The following is a 19200-nucleotide window of genomic DNA, read 5'->3' as shown; positions in this document are numbered from 1 at the left end:
TACATTTATTCCTTTATTACACAGGTTTAAAATATTTAAAAATAGCTCTTAACGGGCATTACACTTAAATTTTATGACATGTTTATTGGACTTGGAAGAAATGTACAAGATGTCGTTTGACGGTATAGTTTAAAAAGGGCCTTATGTACTACATTTATTATTTATTATTATTATTATTATTTTTTTCCATAGGTTTTATTTTTCTTATCAACATTTGTTCAAGTCAATATATATTAAGGGAAGAGGGGAAATAAAATTACACGAAAAAGAAGGTCTGCAAATACAAGTAGTAATTTTATTGCAATAATACCGTAGGCTAAGTGGTCTGGGGGGAATCGGAACAGTTTGGAGCTCAGTACAATTACAACACTGTGGAACTCAACAGAGGATTTATTTATTTGTTTGTTTTTTTCTTCTTCTTCTTCTTAAAGCGAGGAAATAAAAGGAGAGGGAAAAAAAAAAAAAAAAGAAAAAAAAAAGAAAGAAAAAAGCTCCCTTGATGAGAACTCATCAGAACAGAATCACATGACCTAGACGTGACTCACACGTGCGTAACATACATCGAGATATGGCTTATCTGTTGCAGACAGGAACGTGCAACCTCTTCGACCTTCCCACTGCTCCCAGCCATGGCTCGTGCCGAGGTGAGCAGGAGCTGAATTCGGCACCAGATCAACCGTATCCTCGTTTTCACTGCTTTGCTGCTGGAGTCTGCAGTTTTTTAGGGTAGCACCTTTTGAGGTTGTTTTCCCCACTCCTCCCTCCCCCCAACAACCCCCCGAGTGGAAAAAAAAAATAAGAAGAATTAATGGTAATTCAACAGAACACAACACAAGAAGGGAGATGGATGGACGCGGCTCTTGCAGACCCGAAAGCACCGTGCAGCATTGCAGCTCCTGCCTCGCTCCCTCCCCACCCCAACCCCCGCGGGTGCTGCTGCTCTCTGCTAAGGAAGGAGGGGGGAAAAGACATCATATATTGCCTCCTTTCACAGTAAGTGTGATGTCTTTTCCTTTATGGTGACAGACTCCCCCACCTCCCTTCGGCTCAACTGTAATACTCCAGGCCAAATAATAATAATAATTACAAAAATCCCCTGCAACATCAATTTTCCAGCCAAGAGATTTACACAAGGAAACAGACGGGGAGAAAACAAAGCAACACATGGAGAAGGAATGGGGTGGCAGAGGGTTGTGATTCAGAAAGGCTGCGTGGGAAAGAAAGCCATCCTGGGAGCCACCATGGGAAAAGGAAGAGAATGGCACACGCAGCTCCTTCCTCATGACAGTTACATCAATTAGCACCACAAACATTCAGCCACCGATACAACCTGGTGTGATCAGCATCGTATAAATGCATGAATACTTTTTGACAAGGCGTAAGCGCTTTTAATATGTCCTACACAGGCCATATAAGCTCCCATAATACAATGAAGGAAAAGAAGAGGTCTTCTGCATAGCAAATATGAAGCTGGCATGCATTTATAACAAGAGACCGGAGCAGAAATGTGCAGTCTGTGTTGGAAGCAGCGGTCAGTGGGAGATTGGCCAATGGCAGAGTCCAACCAGTGTAGCGTTAACGTTACTCGGATAGATAGCACCACGAAGAGACATGTAAAAACAAAACAGCACCTTTTTTTTTGTTGTTGTTGTCTTTTCTATTTTTTGTTGTTGTTGTTTTACACTCGATATCCCAACAGGACAAAGGGATTCTCCCCTGCCACTGCAATCTGCCACTGGGAATAGATTTATGTTTTTTAATTATTATTATTTTAAAAGAACGCCGAAGGAAACAAGGAGGCGAGAAGAATTAACTTAAAACACATACATGAAGGTGAAAGCAGGGGCACAATGAGGCAGAGATGCAAACCACAGCCTGCTCGTAGGGCTCTGTAGCAAAAAGAGGGGCTTTGCTTTCCTTATGTTGGAGCACATCATTCCAAAGGCATCAGTGGCTGCGGGGGTACGGCCTCAGCTGCAACCCCCAGTGGGATGGCAGCGGTCAGGTGGGGTCACATGCATGTTTTGAAGCCAGGAATGCGGGAACATTTCAAATAATATACAACACAAATATTTACTTACAAACATACAAAAATATAAGCACCTTTAAGACATGAGTAAGAGATGCCCGGGGTGGCTTTTAGTGATCGAATCGGTCAGGTTAGATTTTATAAGAAGTGAGATTAGGTGATTCAATGGAGATATTACAGATTCTGGAAACGGCCATTACATCTGCTTGCTAGACCTGATGCAAATCTCACAGAAGTCAATGAGATGACCATGAGAACTTCAGCAGGGTTTGCATGAGAGCCGGGAATTCAACGTCAAGCTGAGCGCAGGAGTTTCAAGTTATTATCCATTTTTTTTTTTTTTTTTTTCCCCTTAGAAACGAACAAAAACCTGCAGAGAAGCACTTGGCATCATTTGGTGGAGAGAAGAAGTCTCGGATGCGTTTCCATCTCTGGACACGCGGGACAGGTCCATGGGCCACGTGGGCAGCGTCAGGTCATGCGATTCTGCGCGGGTGCCACGGCACAGTGGGAGGAACTGGGGCAAATACGAAGAACAAAACGAAACGAAGAGGAAAGAACCCATCGCTGTCCAGTTTCAGAACGTGCATGTGACGACGAGGAACTCTTTTTGTTTTTTTTTTTTTCCTTTTTTTTTTCTTTTTTTTTTTTTCTTCTTTTTTTTCCTTTTTCTCTTTTAATTAATTAAATAGCGCAATGAGGTTACGAGGTTGCTCATTTGGAGACTAGTTTTCATCAGGTGGCTCTTAGCCCATGAAGCAAGCTGGTCCCACCTCGAATCCAAATTTCTGTGATGCTTCTCCAAAGTCATTGAACATGATGTCAACAATAGGCACTTGCTCAACTTTGGGCGTGTTGATTTCCAAGACAGTCTTCTGATAGCCCTTCTTTGCCTGGTGGGAGAAGAGGGAGAGAGAAGAGCTCCAATGGTACCTCCGGACCCAATGCCAGCAGGTTATTGTAAGCAAACATTCACTGGTCCGCTAGGAATGCACAGATAGTGTCACCCAGGTATTTCCTATGCTAATGTGGAGGCACCCAGCACCCAGCTCCCCACTGAGGAGATGGCTGCCCTGAGCACTCAATTTGGAGCTGTTGCCATGAGGATGGAGTGGCCCTAATGCTGCTTTCAGCACAGCTCAGAGCTGGAACAGGAGCTTTGCAGCACTGCTGTGGCTGTGGTATAGTTGTTTTGCCTCCCCAAGGACACGCACGGGTTGTTGAGCAAATATAAGCAGTTTAATTTGAATATATTAGTTTGACTATTATCCGAGCACTACCGAAAAGCCCACATTTAAAGTTTGATGGAATTCACAAGGTGATGTTGTCTTTTTATCGTGCCTGCTAGCCATACAGTTATTTCTGAAATATAAATAATTATTGGAGGAGCAGAAGTGCACCCGGGAGCATACAAAGCTGCACAAACAAGTGAATTTATGGAGCAGCTTTTGGCTCTACCTTACCCTCTGATTTGTGCGTCCCAGAAGAACAGGCTGTATCATAGTTACTGAGAAAGGGCTGTAAGATCAGGAAAAACACATTCAAATAATGGCCCAAACATTAGCCCTGGAGCTCCTCTGGTGCTGACTACAGCATCCTCAATCATGGTCAGGGTTTGGGGCATCTTGGGGCCTCTGTGGCAATGCCATGCTAGGTAACCAGGCTTCATTTCTCACATTAAGGTTTAACCTTGTAGATATTGCCAGTGTTTCAGCAAGGATGACCCGCTGAGGTCCCAGAGACACTACAGGAATGCAGGAGAGACAGAGCATCGCTTTGCAATGCTCTGCAGCATCTTGCTGGGATATGGCTCTGCACTGAATCTATCCCTGCCAGGATTCAGTGAGTCCCTTCAGAGTCTTCTACCTCCTCTGCAGAGACGGGTGGGAGGAAGGGCTGAAGCTTGGAAGTGATGCCCAAAGCCCTATGCCCCTCCACCAGCTCACCAGCCCACACGGCTCCCTGCTTTGCTCCTGCCAGTCTTAACCTTGCAGCACTGATGCTGGTTGTGCTGACAGCAGCCAGTGCTACAGCCTCCAGTAAGAAGCAACCAAGCAAATAAACTCAAAGGAGCTCCAGTCTTGTTTCCAGGCAAATATTGCTCATTAAGAGGAAGGAAGAGGAACACAGGGCACCTGTGCAGCCTCACTTAACCTAAAAGGGCTCTCATCAGATGCACCTGCATTCAAATGAGCAACGTGTGGTCTGCAGCATCCCTGAGACTTATGAAGGAGAAGGGAGGGCTCTTTTTGCTGAGGACAAGTTGTGTTATCAGGAGACACGTGGTGCTTGAGGATAAACCTCCCCATGTGACTTCTGAGCATTTTCAGTAGAGGGATGAATGCCCTTTTCCTCCCTTGCAGGCGTATTAAAAGAAGTGATTCTAATTTGATCTTTTTTCCCCATTGCTCCTACAGTAAAAGCGCGTCTGCCAGAACAGAATCACTTTAATCTCAAATTATGTGGAGGGCTTTTGCTGTCAAACATCTCTATCATTCAGTCCCGTGGGTTTCAAAGTGCTGCAGTTGCAGAAGGTGAGAATTATGCGTGTTTTTTGCACTGACAAACTGGGTCTGCAAATAAATGCAAGCAGCACCTACTTTGCCAAATTCTCATCTCCTGAGGGCAGATTGCTCAGAGCTCAGTCCTTCATCAGATGCCCAGCAGAAGGCAGAAGCAAAGGCTGGATGTTGGGCCACCTTTAGAAACTCTGGACATGGCTCATGGCCAAAGAGAAGGAAAAGAGCACCATGGGCTGCATGTGCGTGGGGAGGACAGGGCTGCAGCTCAACATCTGAGCTCAGGGCAAAAACTCAATCCTCAAAGCAACCAAATTGATAGAAATGAGGTGGTGGTTTGCTCAGAGACCCCTCCTGCTATACCCCCTTCCCCACATACCGCGCAGCCATCGAACGCAGCTCGGATGTACGGGTTGTTGTCGTAGGACATCTCCTCATCGTTGGAGCCCAGGAAGCGGATGGCCTTGTCATAGCTGTCAGTGGTTGCATCATGCCAGGCTACGGACTGGTAGCAGTTGTAAGTGATGTTCTGGTGGGCTGAGGCACTCAGCAGCCTGAGGAACGTCATCTGTACCACTCCTATGGGGTTCCCATCCGAATCCACGTAGGAGAGCTATGGGGAGTGGAGAAGGGGAAACACTGGGCAGTGAGGGGCAAAGCAATGCATTTAGGGAGCTCCAAGGACCACCACATTTCCCATCCATCCTTATCCCCATGTGCATGGGCACCCTGCCCTCTGCTCCAGGGCTGGATCTCCCTATCCCACCAGGGCACAGGTCCTGCTCCTGCCGTGCTGCATGGCACAGAGATGCTCTGGTCCTCCTGTTGCCAGGCAGCAGTTTATTTGTGTTTGCTGACTGTGACCTGTTGGTAAGCTAAAAAACAACAACAACAAAGCTAACCAAGGGCAGCAGGAGGAGAAAGAAATGGGGATTTCAGCTCCAGCTGCAAAGTGGCACAACACTGAACAAATGCGAGGATGTATATCTCCAGGCATAAAACCAGTACTGAGCATTATTTCTCCAGCTTTTGAGGAGAAAGAAGATTTGTGGAAGGGTCTGGAGCTTTTTTTCTCTGCCCCATTTGACACAAGTTATCTGACCTCTGTAGGTAATTTCTTCTGCACATACAGAGGTGTTTCCCATTCATCTTCCCTGGACATCACCAAACTGGGATTTTAAGCAATCCTTGCAACCCTCTTCTGCAGAAATCCTGCTCCTACTGACAGATGCACAGCTGCACCTGCATGAGGATTTGCTCTGTCCTGCACATCCTTTTCTCCCCCAAGGGAGAATGGTTTCTGGAAATCTATTCCTGCAAAACACAAGTTATTGAAGGCCTTTTCCACTCCTCAGGATTCAGGTCTTTCTGTGACCTTCCCTCATGCCCCCCCCCAACAAGGAACCACCCATAGGACCAGCCAGAGCACACTACAGACTGACTGCACTTGAGGTGGCACCTCCAAGCCCAGCAAAGCCACTGGAGCAGCTCTTCAAACTGCCCTCTACAGACAGCTGACTTCTTTAAGAAATGGCTGGGATTAAAATACACACAAACAGCACAACGTTCTTCAAGGTACGGTGAAGCATCGGATCACGGTGTGGGGGCTGCAAACAGTAGAAGAGATTCACAACCAGACAACAAAGTTCTGAGTAAAAAAAGATGATAGAAAGACAAATAAAATATACCAACCGGTTGTCAGGATACCGTCGCACCGTCCTCCTGAGAGTTAAACATGACTGACCATGAGAGAGCCACGCATGCCAGGGGGAAGAGAGAGCAGGAAACCACCAGGACATAGAAGGATGGGGACACAAAATGCTGAGTACTCAGTGCACGCTCAGTGACACGTGGCACTGCCCATCGATCTGCAAGAGTTACTTTTCTGTGTATCCCTATTTCAAATCGATGTTTGGTTTGGGAGTCTGACTTGCGTGCTAAAGGGGGTTCAGTTGTTCTGCTTCTGCACGAGGTTTGCAAGCGGACCCACTGGGAACTGGCTGCGTGCACAAAGCTTGTTGGTTTTGCAAAAGAAATCAATCCTTTCCCCTTCTTGTGTGCTGTATTATTTGCCTGTGGCAGATGCCATATGGCAGTGAGGGATAACAGGATGGATGGGTGGCAGGTCTTGTTAGAGCTACAGGGAATTACGTGCGATTGTAATGCGCACAGGAGGAAAGCAGAGGCCAAAAGAAAACATCTGCAACCCTCTTATCCCTCTAAATGCAGTCTGGCTGCATCATGAGGAACGCTGGGAACTTAACTCCACGTACTCTGTGTCATTGATTAATGATGGTGGGGAAGCATCAAAACAAAACGGTTTCTTTGTATTCCCCATTTACTCCATCCATCTTTCTTTGGGTGTCCCAAGAAGAAAGGCAAGCATTGGCACACCTGGTGTAAGCGGAGATTATTATGGGATGTATTGCAGGCAGTGTCACGGCTCCAGGCTGGGCACAAAGGCTCTGGGGTGAGGGCACCCACAGCCATCCTGACAACCTACAAGCAGAATTCAACCAACTCACACCCAGGAAAACCCCCCCTTCCCCCCTCCCTAGTTTACCAGTCTCATAGTTCTAAATATTGACTGGTCCAAAATTCTGCTTTCTTTTTTGCTTTTTAAACCCAACTTTGTAGTTTTGGGGTTTGCTGTGGGAGGTCTTCTATGTGCTGGTGGCTTTTTTGGTTTTCTCTTTTGCAAACGGGAAACGTGGGACAGGTAAAAGGCAAGAGAATAGCAGCACAGAAAAGATGGAACAAAAGGCACCAAGTGGCACTGAAATTCCTATTTAAAAAATGGGCCCCCAAGCTCTGGGGTTCCCATTCAGCCTCTAAAGTAGCCAACAAACAGGCTGGAAAAAAATAAAGGAAAGGAAAAGGCAAAGAAGATGCAGAGATGGATGTACTTGTAATATTAATTGATGAAGTGCTCTGTAATTAAGCTATGAGTAGTTGCCCTCCAAGATGCTACGAGGCTGAAGCCTAGGCTTTGCGGCCTTGTTGGATGGTGCAGAAAAGCTGCAGAAGCCATATCCTTCTTGTGGGCAGAATCAGAGCATACGTGTTTAGTGGCAATGAAATGTGGCTGAGGGAAACAAGTCAGTGTCCTCCTTTGTTTGCCCTTTAAGGTGGAAGTTGGCATGTTCTGCAGGAAACCTCTGCCCTGGGCTGTGGGGACCTCGGCATCTCCACCTGCTCATATCTGCTGAGCTTTTCTTCCATCCCTCATCATCCTGACCTGACCGAGCTCCCTGTGTGCGCCCTGCTAATCCTGTAGGAGTTGATACACACGTGGGAGATTTCTGTTGCTGGAGGAGAGCTGGCTCATGCTAATCATGTGATGAAGGGCTCAGTGGGAGAGCTATCTATGCACAACACGAATGTTCTGCTACAAGACAAAATACTGGAGCTGCTTCCCCTTTTTTTTTATTGTTTTTAATGTTGATGTCTCGTTTGCTTGCTGACATCAAACATTGTTTGACCTCACAGCAGTTTTTCTCCCTTAAAAATAAACCTCAGTTGTGACTACACCCAATCCCAGGCCATCAGGCTTGGCACACACATGGCTTGAAATCTCTTCCTTTGAATCAATGCGTTCACTTCTCTCCCAAGCTCTGGGAATGGTGTGGGTTCCCTCAGCATGGTTCATATCCTCCTTAGGGGATCTGGTTATGTGCAGACTCACCAACCCTGCCTGAGTTACCCCCAAGGAAGTGGTGCCTCAGCTCCAGGCTGAGGCATCACACAGGGACTTGCAAGACAATGCTGTTCTCCCCAGGGACAGCAGTTTGTTGGCCCTTGCTATGATGGGAGCAGCTGAAGGGGCAGCAGCACCCCCCCGTAGGGCACAGAGCTGGTCATCAAAAGTGCCCTGTGGGGTTTTGCTTCTTTTTCACCTTAAGTATTCCACCTTAAATGTTTTAACTGCAACTTGTGATGGCGATTAGTCGAGCATGCAGAGTGCAACAGGTCTGGCCATACCAAAGCGGATGATGTGCTCTGATTCAGACTAGAGGGCCAAGGTTAGCCACTTACCAAAGACCCCCGCTTGTATTGACTATACCATGTGGAAGGCTGTTCTTTGGGCCAACGAGCCATTTTACTCTGTAAAATACGACACGGGTTAAAGAAAACTGAAAGCACTGAGATGCATCTTACCAGTTTACCGCGCTTGAATTCACTGAACCAGGAGCCTGGGTTTTCCTTTGGCCAAGAAGTAATTCTAGCCTAGTTTGTGGACGGCAATGAGGAAGGAAAGAAAAGAGAAAAAAGAAAGAAATGAAGTTACATTCAGTTCCATCAGCAGCGTCTGCACGTCTTATCGAAAATGGCCGACTTGTTTTAAAAGCATGTTTTCTTAATCATTAGACATCAGTAACAAGACCAGCCGGCAGAGCCCTACGGTGCCAGCAGCCTCTCAAGCAGAAGGAGATGCCACTGCCTGCACCAGCCTCCTTTGCTAAGGACTAATGATCACTAATTCTAGATACTTTGGATGCAAAACCATCAGTGCAGTCTATTGGCAGGAGAGCTAAAAGGAAAGACACAGGAAAATAAAAAGAAATATGAACGGTGAGAGTGCTGGTAATGAAGGAGGCTGCTGTCATTCTAATGTCAAATCCAGATGCTGTGGGACTAGGAAAGGCAAAGAGCAGCATTAAGGAAAAGCCTCTTGAGTGCCTCTAGATGTTGTGCAGCACACGGGGCAGCACATGCAGCATCCTCTGACAGTGCTTGACCACTGAGCGTGGTGGAGCTCCAACCAACTGGAGTGGAACAGGGAATGACCTTGGCAAGAAGGGTGGTATCAGAGCATCCCTTACAGCCGTCCCACCTGAGCAGCTGAACCACTTGCTTTCCAGGCAGAGCACGAGGAAGGAGCACGGCTGCTGTGTGCTCTCCTTCCTCTTCCAAAAATTCCCTCACTTCTGCTTTAAATCTCTCCAAAACCAATGGACAAACTTTACTGCAGGTGTCCTGGGACTGTCCTTTCCTTACAGTCTGCAAACCATAAAGCAAATTTGCATGCTTCTACTGCGTTAAGGACGGATGGAAAGGGGATATGTCTTAAACTCTGCTATGGCTTATAATAAAACCATTCATCCAACACTTAATGCTGCTGTGATAGCTGCTCAAGGTCCTCCCTGTGAAAAAAACAGCAAGCTGAGCCTTTCTCAAACTTATGGTACCCTGCAAGCGTATTTGCATTTGAGGAGCATCACAGCCTGGGTCCAGCAGAGCAGCTCTGCAGCAGGGAGAGCAGCTCCATAAAACAGCACATGGATAAGTGACAAAAATTAAGGGTATGGGTCAACTAAGCAGATCAGTACACATTAACACAATCAACACCGTGCATATGAATATTCATCCGAGGAAACAATCTTTTATCTTCATGATATGAAAGAAAAAGAAAGACTTACTCCTTCAGACTTCTTATCAGGGAAGATGCAAGTCTCTCCACCAGCTGTGAAATTACAGTACACTTTGAAAGAGTCCCTGGAACATCCTTGGTTAGGATCCACCCAGTATTCACCTGGATGCAGGACAGGGAGGAGAGGGGAAGAAAGAATCAGCACTGTAAAGAGATATCCAAGTACATTTCAACAACCATCTTACTCAGGCTCTTTTATTCCCATCGTAGGCTACTATTATATGTATTTTTAAGGAAAATGGTGGTTGATGCCATATAATACTGCGGGATCTTTCACAAACAGCTGTTTTGAAACGCACATCCCCACACTTTATGTGTTGCCTCTTTGGTCAGCCACATTCCTCAGGGGGCAACAAGGGCCAGGGAGTCCTTAGAATCGTTGTCTTCCTGCACTGACTCATATTCACCAGCTGGAGTTGAGAACCCACTGTGTTTCTCCCTGTGCCCCCTCTGTCCCAGGACGCACCATCTGGGAAATCAGGGTGACAGAGCTGGAGATCCTTGCAGGTACGAGCTGGGTTATGTTGAGTGCCCAATGGATGCTTCATTTGCTCAATTTCCAGTTTCAAGGAATTCAGTGAGCCGAAAATCTCCTCCATGCCATCTGCATAGTCCATGTAGTTGTCAGCATTTCCATCATCCACCAGCTGGCTGGCATCGATGTTTCGCCTGGTCCTCTTGGAAGACTGGATGGGCAGAGGCTGGATGACTTCTCCAGGAGGACCCTGATGGATGGGAGAAGAAGATGGGAGAAGAAGATGCATCTTCTCAGTGCAAATGGGGATGAGACAGTAGAAACAGCCAAAGCAGCCACCAGTGCTGAAGAGCAGCATCACAAGACACACACTAGACATCTGTATCACCCATGGTGGCATTGAAGAAAATCCCAGCCACCAACATTGGTTCCTTCTTCTCTTGCTCTCCTCTCATTACTAATCCCTCCCTTCACCTTCTGCTATCTTCCCAGCCATCCCTAATGTGTCACTCTATTGTAAGGACTCTGGAAATCTACATGACAACATCCATTATGTTTGTGTAATGGACTGTACTTACAGGAGGCCCTGGGGGCCCAGGAAGACCCGATTCACCCTTTGGACCCGTTGGACCCTAGGTGGAAAAAAAGGAAGAACATGAGTGACTCAGTAAAAAGCATTTGTAACTTTAGGAAGCTGCCCAAGAGGAATTTTTAACTGCCTGAATAGGATTTAGATATAGGATAAAGAATCATTGTGATTCTATGATTCTATGAGATCTGTAACACGAAGCTCACTTCAGTGTTGCATTTCTCACCGAGTTCCTCGTTCTTTCAGCTTGCCACCTCCTGCTTCACAGTCTATTTTTAAGGCCCTCTGCATTACAGTAGTAGTTTTCCTCCTAAGGACTATTCATCGCATTCCTCCTTATGATCTTTGCTACACTGATGTTCAGTGAAGTACAATGCATGTAACAGAAACCTTCCCCAATTATCATTTCTGAGCTGAGAATTTGCTACAGCCATCTCTGGCTAATTGCCTTGGCACTGCTGATATGGAAGAGTCACAGCAGGCTGTGCACTTAATAAGAGACCCTCAGCCTCTTCACTTAACAATGTCTATACTCACTGATGATCCTTTAGCACCTTTGGGACCAGGTGGACCCTGCATAGAGAAAAATACAGAAGGGAGTTAGTATCTTTGTTAGCAGAGGAGTCAGCCTCTCCTTAGAGAGAGACAGAGTATACTGTATTATACAAGTCTCAGCATTTCTTTTTCTCTCTTCACATTCACTTCCTTTTTGTGCCCATTCTTTCCCGTCCATTTCAGATGAACACAGCATACAAAAAGCACTCCCAAAACACATCCAAGTGCTGTTATTATGCTCAGCTGGGCAATCCCCATTGCCATTAGCATCATCACATGAGGTCACTCCAGGAAGGCTGTGCTGGGTTATCTGGGAGCCCCAGAAAGGTTGAACAGTCCCCCAAGAGTTTAAAGGTTACTTTTTTACTGGTCACATACCGGTAATCCTGGTGGCCCTGGGGGTCCGATTGGTCCAGAGGGACCTGTGATACCCTGAAAAATAAGAGCAGAACAATATTGATTTGCAGGCAGCGATGCTGGCCCACAACTATGGAATTAACCACTGACCACCTGGTTTTGGGGGACATACAAATGTGAAGCTTAAGTTGGTATTTAAATGTGTGCATGATCCAGACAAGGCTATGACCGAGGAATCTTGTATAGGCACACAGCTCTGTATGTCAGTCTTCCAGCCCCATACTTGAAAAGCATATTAATGAAGGTCTCACAGCACATTTACCTGTTCTCCCTTGGGTCCTGCAGAGCCCTGGGGGCCTGGGAGACCTCGGTCGCCCTTTTCTCCCTGCTCACCCGGAGGTCCAATAAGACCAATTAAACCTGGATGACCCTAGGGGAAGATGGCAGATGTTAATTACGATCTCTCTCTGGACTTAACAGAATGCCAAAGCTATCTGTGAAAGACACATATAGGGACAAACCCAAATATCTAAACAAGGAGATAGGAGTACATAGCTATCCATGACACGTGGAAGTAGCAGAGCAAGGTGAAAACACTGCCTTTTTGCAACAGGAAATGCTACAAATACAGACAGAGAACTGCTGCAAAGGACTACCTGTTCATTTTGTATGTTAACATTCATCACAAGCATTTCCCTCTGCCCCACACCCAGACACGGACACCAGGTGACCTAAAGGGGTCATGCATGGTACTTACCTTTTCTCCTTTAGGACCAGAGTCTCCTTTGAGGCCAGGCAAACCAGGTGGGCCCTTTGGAAGACAGGAAGGAAAACAAAGGGGAGAATGAATACATGGCGAAAGCCTTCTCCCATGTCAAACACTCATCAGGTTTGATGGTTTGGACATACCAATGGGCCTGGGGGGCCATCCGGGCCAGGAGATCCTGGAAGGCCTTGTTCACCCTGCAAAACAGTGCAGTCCTCTCAAACTCATCGTTCGCAACAGTAGTGCTCCCAGATGATTATGAACCCACCCTCGTCTGGTCACCATGCCAGAGGATATTTGCCATGTTTTCTCAGAGATAAAGCCAAAAATATGAGCACAAAACGAGCATAAATATATCTCTACTGGAAAAGTGGCTTCTGTGCTGAATGAAACATTAATCCAGAGAGAGGGCAAGTATACCCAGCACTCAGATAAAACATGCTGGGTGATGGCTTCCATCATTATGCCATTTCCACTGAGGATGTTTCATCTGCTCTCAGGCACTTAAGCATGGAAACTGTTTGCTTGTCGACAGCATCTTCTGCTGGGAACAAGAGCATCTTCCAAGGCAGATGGGTTACAGCGACAACCCCACTGTGAAGCTTTCTCAGGTGTGAGGAGTATTTGGGAGTACTCACGACTGGACCAGGAATTCCCCGAAGGCCATCAGGGCCGGGCTTCCCTGGAGCACCCTGGGGACCGATTGGGCCTGTCTTCCCAGGAGGCCCTTCCAAACCAGCTTCACCCTGGATGCAAGAGACAGCATGGCTTAATATGCATTGGGGCATTAAAGCATCTTCTCAGAGACACAGCAGGATATCACAGAGTAAATGCAATTCCCTGCACAGCATACAAAATTTTCCATCTGCTGACTCTCTTACTGCTTCCTTATCCTTGGATGTGCTGAGGAAAAGCATTCTCCCAGACAACTTGACTTTTCAGAGTTGCTGATTTACAGCAGGAACAGTCTTTGCTGCAAGCTCTCCAGAGCACAAAGCTTTCTTTGCTCATGTCCTGGGAGATGTGCTAGCAGAGCGTGTCCTCCGCCATCAGCATTCCTGAGGCTGCCATGACAATTGGATCTGTAATTTGCAATCCCACTTTACATTTCCCCCATTACCCCTACTGAAATAACCACGGTCCAATAATGCTGCGTTAGCTCTGGGATATGATGTAGGGCTCTGCATGCCATTTCATTTACAGCACATTAAATTGCCAAATATGGCACTCTGTCATTTCAAAGCAAGAAAAACACTCCCGTGACCTTACCAAGCTCTGATTATCTCCACAGAGTTTGTTAAAAGATGAAACACACATTTAGACTTGAGGCCAGCGGCCCCAAATTCAGGCTAATTTGTTGTAACACAACAAAATCAAATCACTGCCTTTCAAATAACAATGTCAGAGGGTGAGCGGTTTGGGACATGAAAGACACGGTAAGAAAGAAACCCCATTCAGCTCTCACCTTGGCTCCTTTCTCTCCTTGCCTTCCTTCAGGACCTGCTGGACCAGGAGGGCCCTAGAGAATGCACAAAATAGATGCAAAACTCAGTTAGATGCAACGCTGTAATGGAGCTACCTAAGCAATGCCAGGGCCACAGGAAAGAAGGCAACACAGAGGCAAATCTCTCTGAAGAGCTTTACAGATTCAATTCTTGCTGCACAAGCCCCTGGGCTCTACCAGCAAGAGAGGAAATGTTGGAGCAACTTTTATTTCCTTTTGGGTCTTAGAATCTTAAGAAAACAACAACAAAACCACCGACAACGGAATTCAGCTCCAAACTTCCCACTGATTTCCGATGGCTGTGGATGGCAGGCTGCTTTGGTTCTTTTGTTAAACATGTTACTGCTTTACGTTTACTTTAAACTAGTAATAAAACTAGCTTAAAAAATACAAATAGATGATACCAATACACATGGAAAGTCATTCTTAAATGACTTGCTTACCCTTTTTCCTGGGGGTCCAGAGGGGCCTGGTTCTCCTGTAGGACCTGGGGACCCCTAGATGGAGAATAGGGGAGAAGTCATAACTGCACCATGAGACATAGGAGGAATGAGTAAGTGTGTAAAACTCAAGCAGAGATACAGAGTTTGTTCCAAGCCAGGGTGTGGGTGGTTGGTACAACTCCTGACACCTCCCTAGGGTGCAGGTGGTATCCTGTTTTATCTCTTCCCACCATGTAATACCATAAGGCATGGAAAATTTAAGATGAAAGGCCAGATTTGGTTTTTCTAGAAGCTACGGTTTGCTTTCTGGATGTATTGCTGAGCAGACTGGGTGGATGGCAGCAGCCAGGCTCACACAGACAGGAGAGAGGACAGGACTGGGAAGGAGCAGAGGACTTGCTCAGAGGAAGCTGGTGGGAATTAGCTGCTGTACATCTTTCTGCATTCAACTCTTTGCACCCGCACACAGTAACCACAGGAACTGAACACAAATCCCATCCATCCGGTTACTCACTGTCTGACCAGGTTCGCCATCGTCACCTTTGTCACCAGGGGGACCATCTTGACCCTAAAACATGAGAAGAAATAAACAGGCATGTTGAGGGTATGAATGGAGCTAAATAAAGTATTGGAAGCTGCAGGTGTTGTTCAGCTTCTAAGCTTTACACTGCTGCTGCCCCAAAAGAATGTTCTTATGGTGGGACTTCCCACCCTTTCCCCAATTAAGTAAATGACAGAAGAGCTAACAGTGAATGAACAGCACACAATCATCTTCCACAACATCAAGAGGAGGAACACAACTGCCCCTCTGCCAGACAAACACTTACAGCTGGGCCAGGTTCTCCAGGAGGACCAGGATCACCAGGGAAACCAACTGGACCCTGAAAAGAGAGAAGACAGACATCCCCAGGTCAGAGACTGCACCTGCAAACCTGCAGAGCACTCATACCCATCACCTTGGGAGCAATGTGTGCATCCACCCCAGGAAGCAAAATCCTTACCCTCAAACCTAAGCCCAGTTTACATCTCAGCTTTACGTGCTCAGTAATTTCAACCCGTCACGGTTACTGGTTCAGCTCTGCAGCCAGTTTACACAAAGCTCCAGTATCAACATGGGATTTCATCGAGCTTTTCATAAATATATTAGACAAGTGACAGCAGAATCCTCTCAGCTCCGGGGAACGCGAAGATTAGAAGGTTTTGCTTTTCCTTTCCATTTAATGGGTAACATTTTTCACCTGAAGATACTCTCAGATCATTCGATGACTGAAATAACTTCACCACAGTTTGCCCTACAATCCTATTGTGCACTTCAAATGATCCTCAGAGCAGCGCTCAGACAATAGGTTTCAACCAATAATGTGGCATCCCAAAAACCATCTGTTAAGGGAGATGACTAACTCCCCTGCCTTCTCTGCTGCTTCCTACCATCTTTGCTTATCACATGATGAATTTCTTCAGCCAACAAGCATCAAAGGACCAGGGAAGACAAATATCGTACCATTGTCATCTGGTATAAATCAGTACAGCCCTGCTGGCTTCAATAGAGCTACAACAACATGCATTAGCAGGGATCTAACCCTGGAGATATGGCTCCCAAATTCACATAAATCTCCTCTAGGCTATTTTGGAAGCTTCGCTTTGGTGCAGAGGACACTGGCAATGTATAAACTCAAGTGCAAAGTAGAGGTACCGCCTTCTACATTGGGATGAGTTTCCTGATAGCCTTCAAGAAGAGCCTAACAATTCAAGTATTGCTGGAAGACAAGGTACAATTGGGTCTTTTCCTCATTAGCACTCTGAAGGAATGGGCTTATCATTGCATAATATTAGATGGGCAATTATCTGGTTGGTAAATGATTTTAGATTTTGCAAAATTCTCTGGAAAAAAAAAAAAAGCAACTTCCCATGTGAAAATCTCCACAAGGCAAGACAAGGAAGCAGTCTCTGACAGGAGAGGGTACTTACAGGGCTGCCTTTGGGACCGTCATCACCTGGTGGACCTTTAGGGCCAGGTGGACCAGCAGCACCAGAGGGACCTGCTTCACCCTTTTCACCTCTTTCACCTTTTGGACCCTGTGAAAGAAAAACGGTGTTTCTATTACTATTGCTGATCTCTGTTTATCCTCCAATCAATCCTGAAGAAGCCCATCTGTATCTTAAAACACAAAGACTCAGTGGTGTTGACGTTGTCATGCACAGCTTGCATTCGGTGACCAAATTTATCCCATTAAGACCACAGAACATGGCAGTGTCTCTGCCTGATGCCCACACTAAGGACACAGCTGGTTCAGTCCCCACAGCCCCAGCAACATCTGTGCATCTCTGAAATCCCTTCAGCCAACTTCTTGGTGGAGAAAAGCTCTCCTCCACAGCAGCAGACTTACCGGCAGGCCGACCTCACCAGGCAGACCAGGCTCACCAGACTCACCAGGCTCACCCTATAGGGAGAAAAAGAGGATGCCTACAGTTACACCTCTGCAGGATGCAGACCTTTCTGCTGACGTGTTCAACCCCTTTGGCTTCTGAGAGCTGCAAGCCTCAGCAAGTCATTGGACATCGAGCATCGCTGTTTTCTTTTTCAGGTACATTTCCACCTCTTTGGCTTATATTAACAAAAATGCACAGTATACACAAACCTGTTTACTTAACTGAGAAACAATCACTAATATAAGCACCTCACAGACAACACTACATGCACTTCAAACTGGAAGAAGCCTCCTCCCTTCAAATGGCACCTATTTATTGATAGACTGTGCATGACCTCAGCCATGCATTTACCCCATCACCACCCCACTCACAGCAAGTGTTGGAGCAAACCTGCAGCCCTCAGTCAGGTTGGGGAGCATGCTTTACCTTCTCTCCTACAGCACCAGGATTTCCTATTCCCCCAGCAGGGCCTTGAGGTCCATCTGCTCCTGGTGGACCGGAGGGGCCTCTGGGCCCAGGTGGACCTGGTGGACCCTGAGGGACAGAGGAGACATTTCAGACAAGCTCCTTGGAAAAATGCATACACCAGTGATGAAAACAGGAGGAGAAAAGCTTCTTACCATTTGCCCAACATCACCTGTTTCTCCTTTCTCACCTGGAGGTCCAGGCAAACCCTGCGGGGGGACAGAAAGGGATAATTGTAGTTGTGAATACATCCCACAGAGCCTCAGCCCTCATCACCCCAGACCCACTGGATGCCATAGCTTACCTGCAAGCCCACAGGGCCAGGGGGACCGGGGAAACCTCGAGGTCCTTCATCACCTTTCTGACCAAAGAGGCCTTGCTGCCCTCTAGGACCTGGCTCTCCATCAGCACCCTACAAGGAACCAGCCTGATTCAGCTTAGCATGGGCACATGGCAGGCAAAAAGCCCATCCCCACCACCTCCCCCTGCAGCCAGCAGCCATGCTCATCCGCATGCACTGGGTATGAGCAGCACCTGGCAGATAATGCAGTTCTGTCCAGTGCTTCTCAGCATTGATTTTGGGTAAGAAGAATTCCTGCTAACAGTACTTACAGCTGGACCTGGCTGACCGATCGGACCTTGTGGGCCTGTAGGACCTGGTGGACCCTGTCAGAAAACAGAATTGCACAGTCACATTTAGGTGTAAAGAGTGAAAAACCGCACCAGTACAATGAGAGGCCTTTGAGCATAGCGTCCACTAAATCTGCATAAACTCTTGAATGAGAGCAGGGGGAGGATGGGGCCAAGCCCCCTAGATGCACCAGGGTCCTGCAGGGCTGGTGCCCAAGGACACCAAGAAGCTCATTTTGCAAAACACTTTCTGAGGGAGGTGGAAGCTGAAAGTCTTTCTGGAAAGAAAGAAGCCATCTGTGCATATCTATGCAACATAAGATGTCTGACAGATCACCCTTAGCCCAGCATCACCTCTGCATATACGTACAGCTACCAACTTGCAGGGCCAAGAAGCCAAAACCAGCTTAACCTGACCTCATCCTTCAGCACATTTACAGGAGAACTTGTGCAATTCATTTTCCATTCCCCAGGCTCTGAGCACACAAAGGGACCTTCAGTGTGCCATATGCATCTGAAGAAGCAATTGCAGCCAAACTCCCAACTCCAAAGGCAAGGGCTGCTGATCCTTGAGATATTTACATAGTATATAGGTGACAGGGAAGCATCTCAAGGGAGCTGGAGGAGAAAGACACTTCAGCAGACACTCTCATTTTTACACTGTGTATTGGACAAAACAAAGGAGAAGACAAAGGAAAGAGAGGAAGAAATTAAAATGGCACCATTCTCTGGTTGCAGCAGGTAGCATGACATAACCACGTGTTCAGCTAAAAAAAAACAGCCACAGATGACATCCATCACACTCACCTGCTCCCCTTTGTCACCCTTGCTGCCCTTCTGGCCAGGCTCCCCGATCTCGCCCTGTCAGGTGCAAAGAACACTGTTAGCTCACCTGGGGACCTCATCCCCCCTCTCAGCAGTAGTCCTGTGCCCCGATGCTGATCCCTACAGAACCAACTCAGGGAGTTCTGAATGAGGCCAAAGATTTGGTTGCTCAAAGTGTAACC

General features: G+C 46.8%; 1 protein-coding gene across 2 annotated transcripts in view; it reads right to left on the bottom strand.

Moving 5' to 3' along the window:
• Positions 1-275: 275 nt before the first annotated feature.
• The window catches only part of COL5A1 (collagen type V alpha 1 chain), a 125191-nt gene continuing 106266 nt past the window's right edge, over positions 276-19200 (bottom strand). Inside the window, exons 44-66 of one of the 2 annotated variants that reach the window (XM_072352520.1) lie at positions 19001-19054; positions 18176-18229; positions 17868-17975; positions 17719-17772; positions 17525-17632; positions 17056-17109; positions 16637-16744; positions 15496-15549; positions 15183-15236; positions 14669-14722; positions 14187-14240; positions 13360-13467; positions 12865-12918; positions 12713-12766; positions 12278-12385; positions 11977-12030; positions 11581-11616; positions 11033-11086; positions 10446-10704; positions 9969-10081; positions 8707-8775; positions 4928-5161; positions 276-2922 (exon numbers count right to left, since the gene is read on the bottom strand). In XM_072352520.1, the coding sequence (XP_072208621.1) occupies positions 2776-2922; positions 4928-5161; positions 8707-8775; positions 9969-10081; positions 10446-10704; positions 11033-11086; positions 11581-11616; positions 11977-12030; positions 12278-12385; positions 12713-12766; positions 12865-12918; positions 13360-13467; positions 14187-14240; positions 14669-14722; positions 15183-15236; positions 15496-15549; positions 16637-16744; positions 17056-17109; positions 17525-17632; positions 17719-17772; positions 17868-17975; positions 18176-18229; positions 19001-19054 (2046 nt within the window). In that variant the 3' untranslated portion in view covers positions 276-2775. Of the gene's footprint in view, positions 2923-4927; positions 5162-8583; positions 8653-8706; positions 8776-9968; positions 10082-10445; positions 10705-11032; positions 11087-11580; positions 11617-11976; positions 12031-12277; positions 12386-12712; positions 12767-12864; positions 12919-13359; positions 13468-14186; positions 14241-14668; positions 14723-15182; positions 15237-15495; positions 15550-16636; positions 16745-17055; positions 17110-17524; positions 17633-17718; positions 17773-17867; positions 17976-18175; positions 18230-19000; positions 19055-19200 lie in introns of both variants that reach the window. The other variant, XM_072352522.1, reaches the window with a different exon arrangement.

This window comes from Excalfactoria chinensis, chromosome 18, assembly GCF_039878825.1.
Source record: "Excalfactoria chinensis isolate bCotChi1 chromosome 18, bCotChi1.hap2, whole genome shotgun sequence".
Taxonomy (NCBI): Eukaryota; Metazoa; Chordata; class Aves; order Galliformes; family Phasianidae; genus Excalfactoria; species Excalfactoria chinensis.
This window is presented reverse-complemented; position numbering and strand designations above follow the sequence as displayed.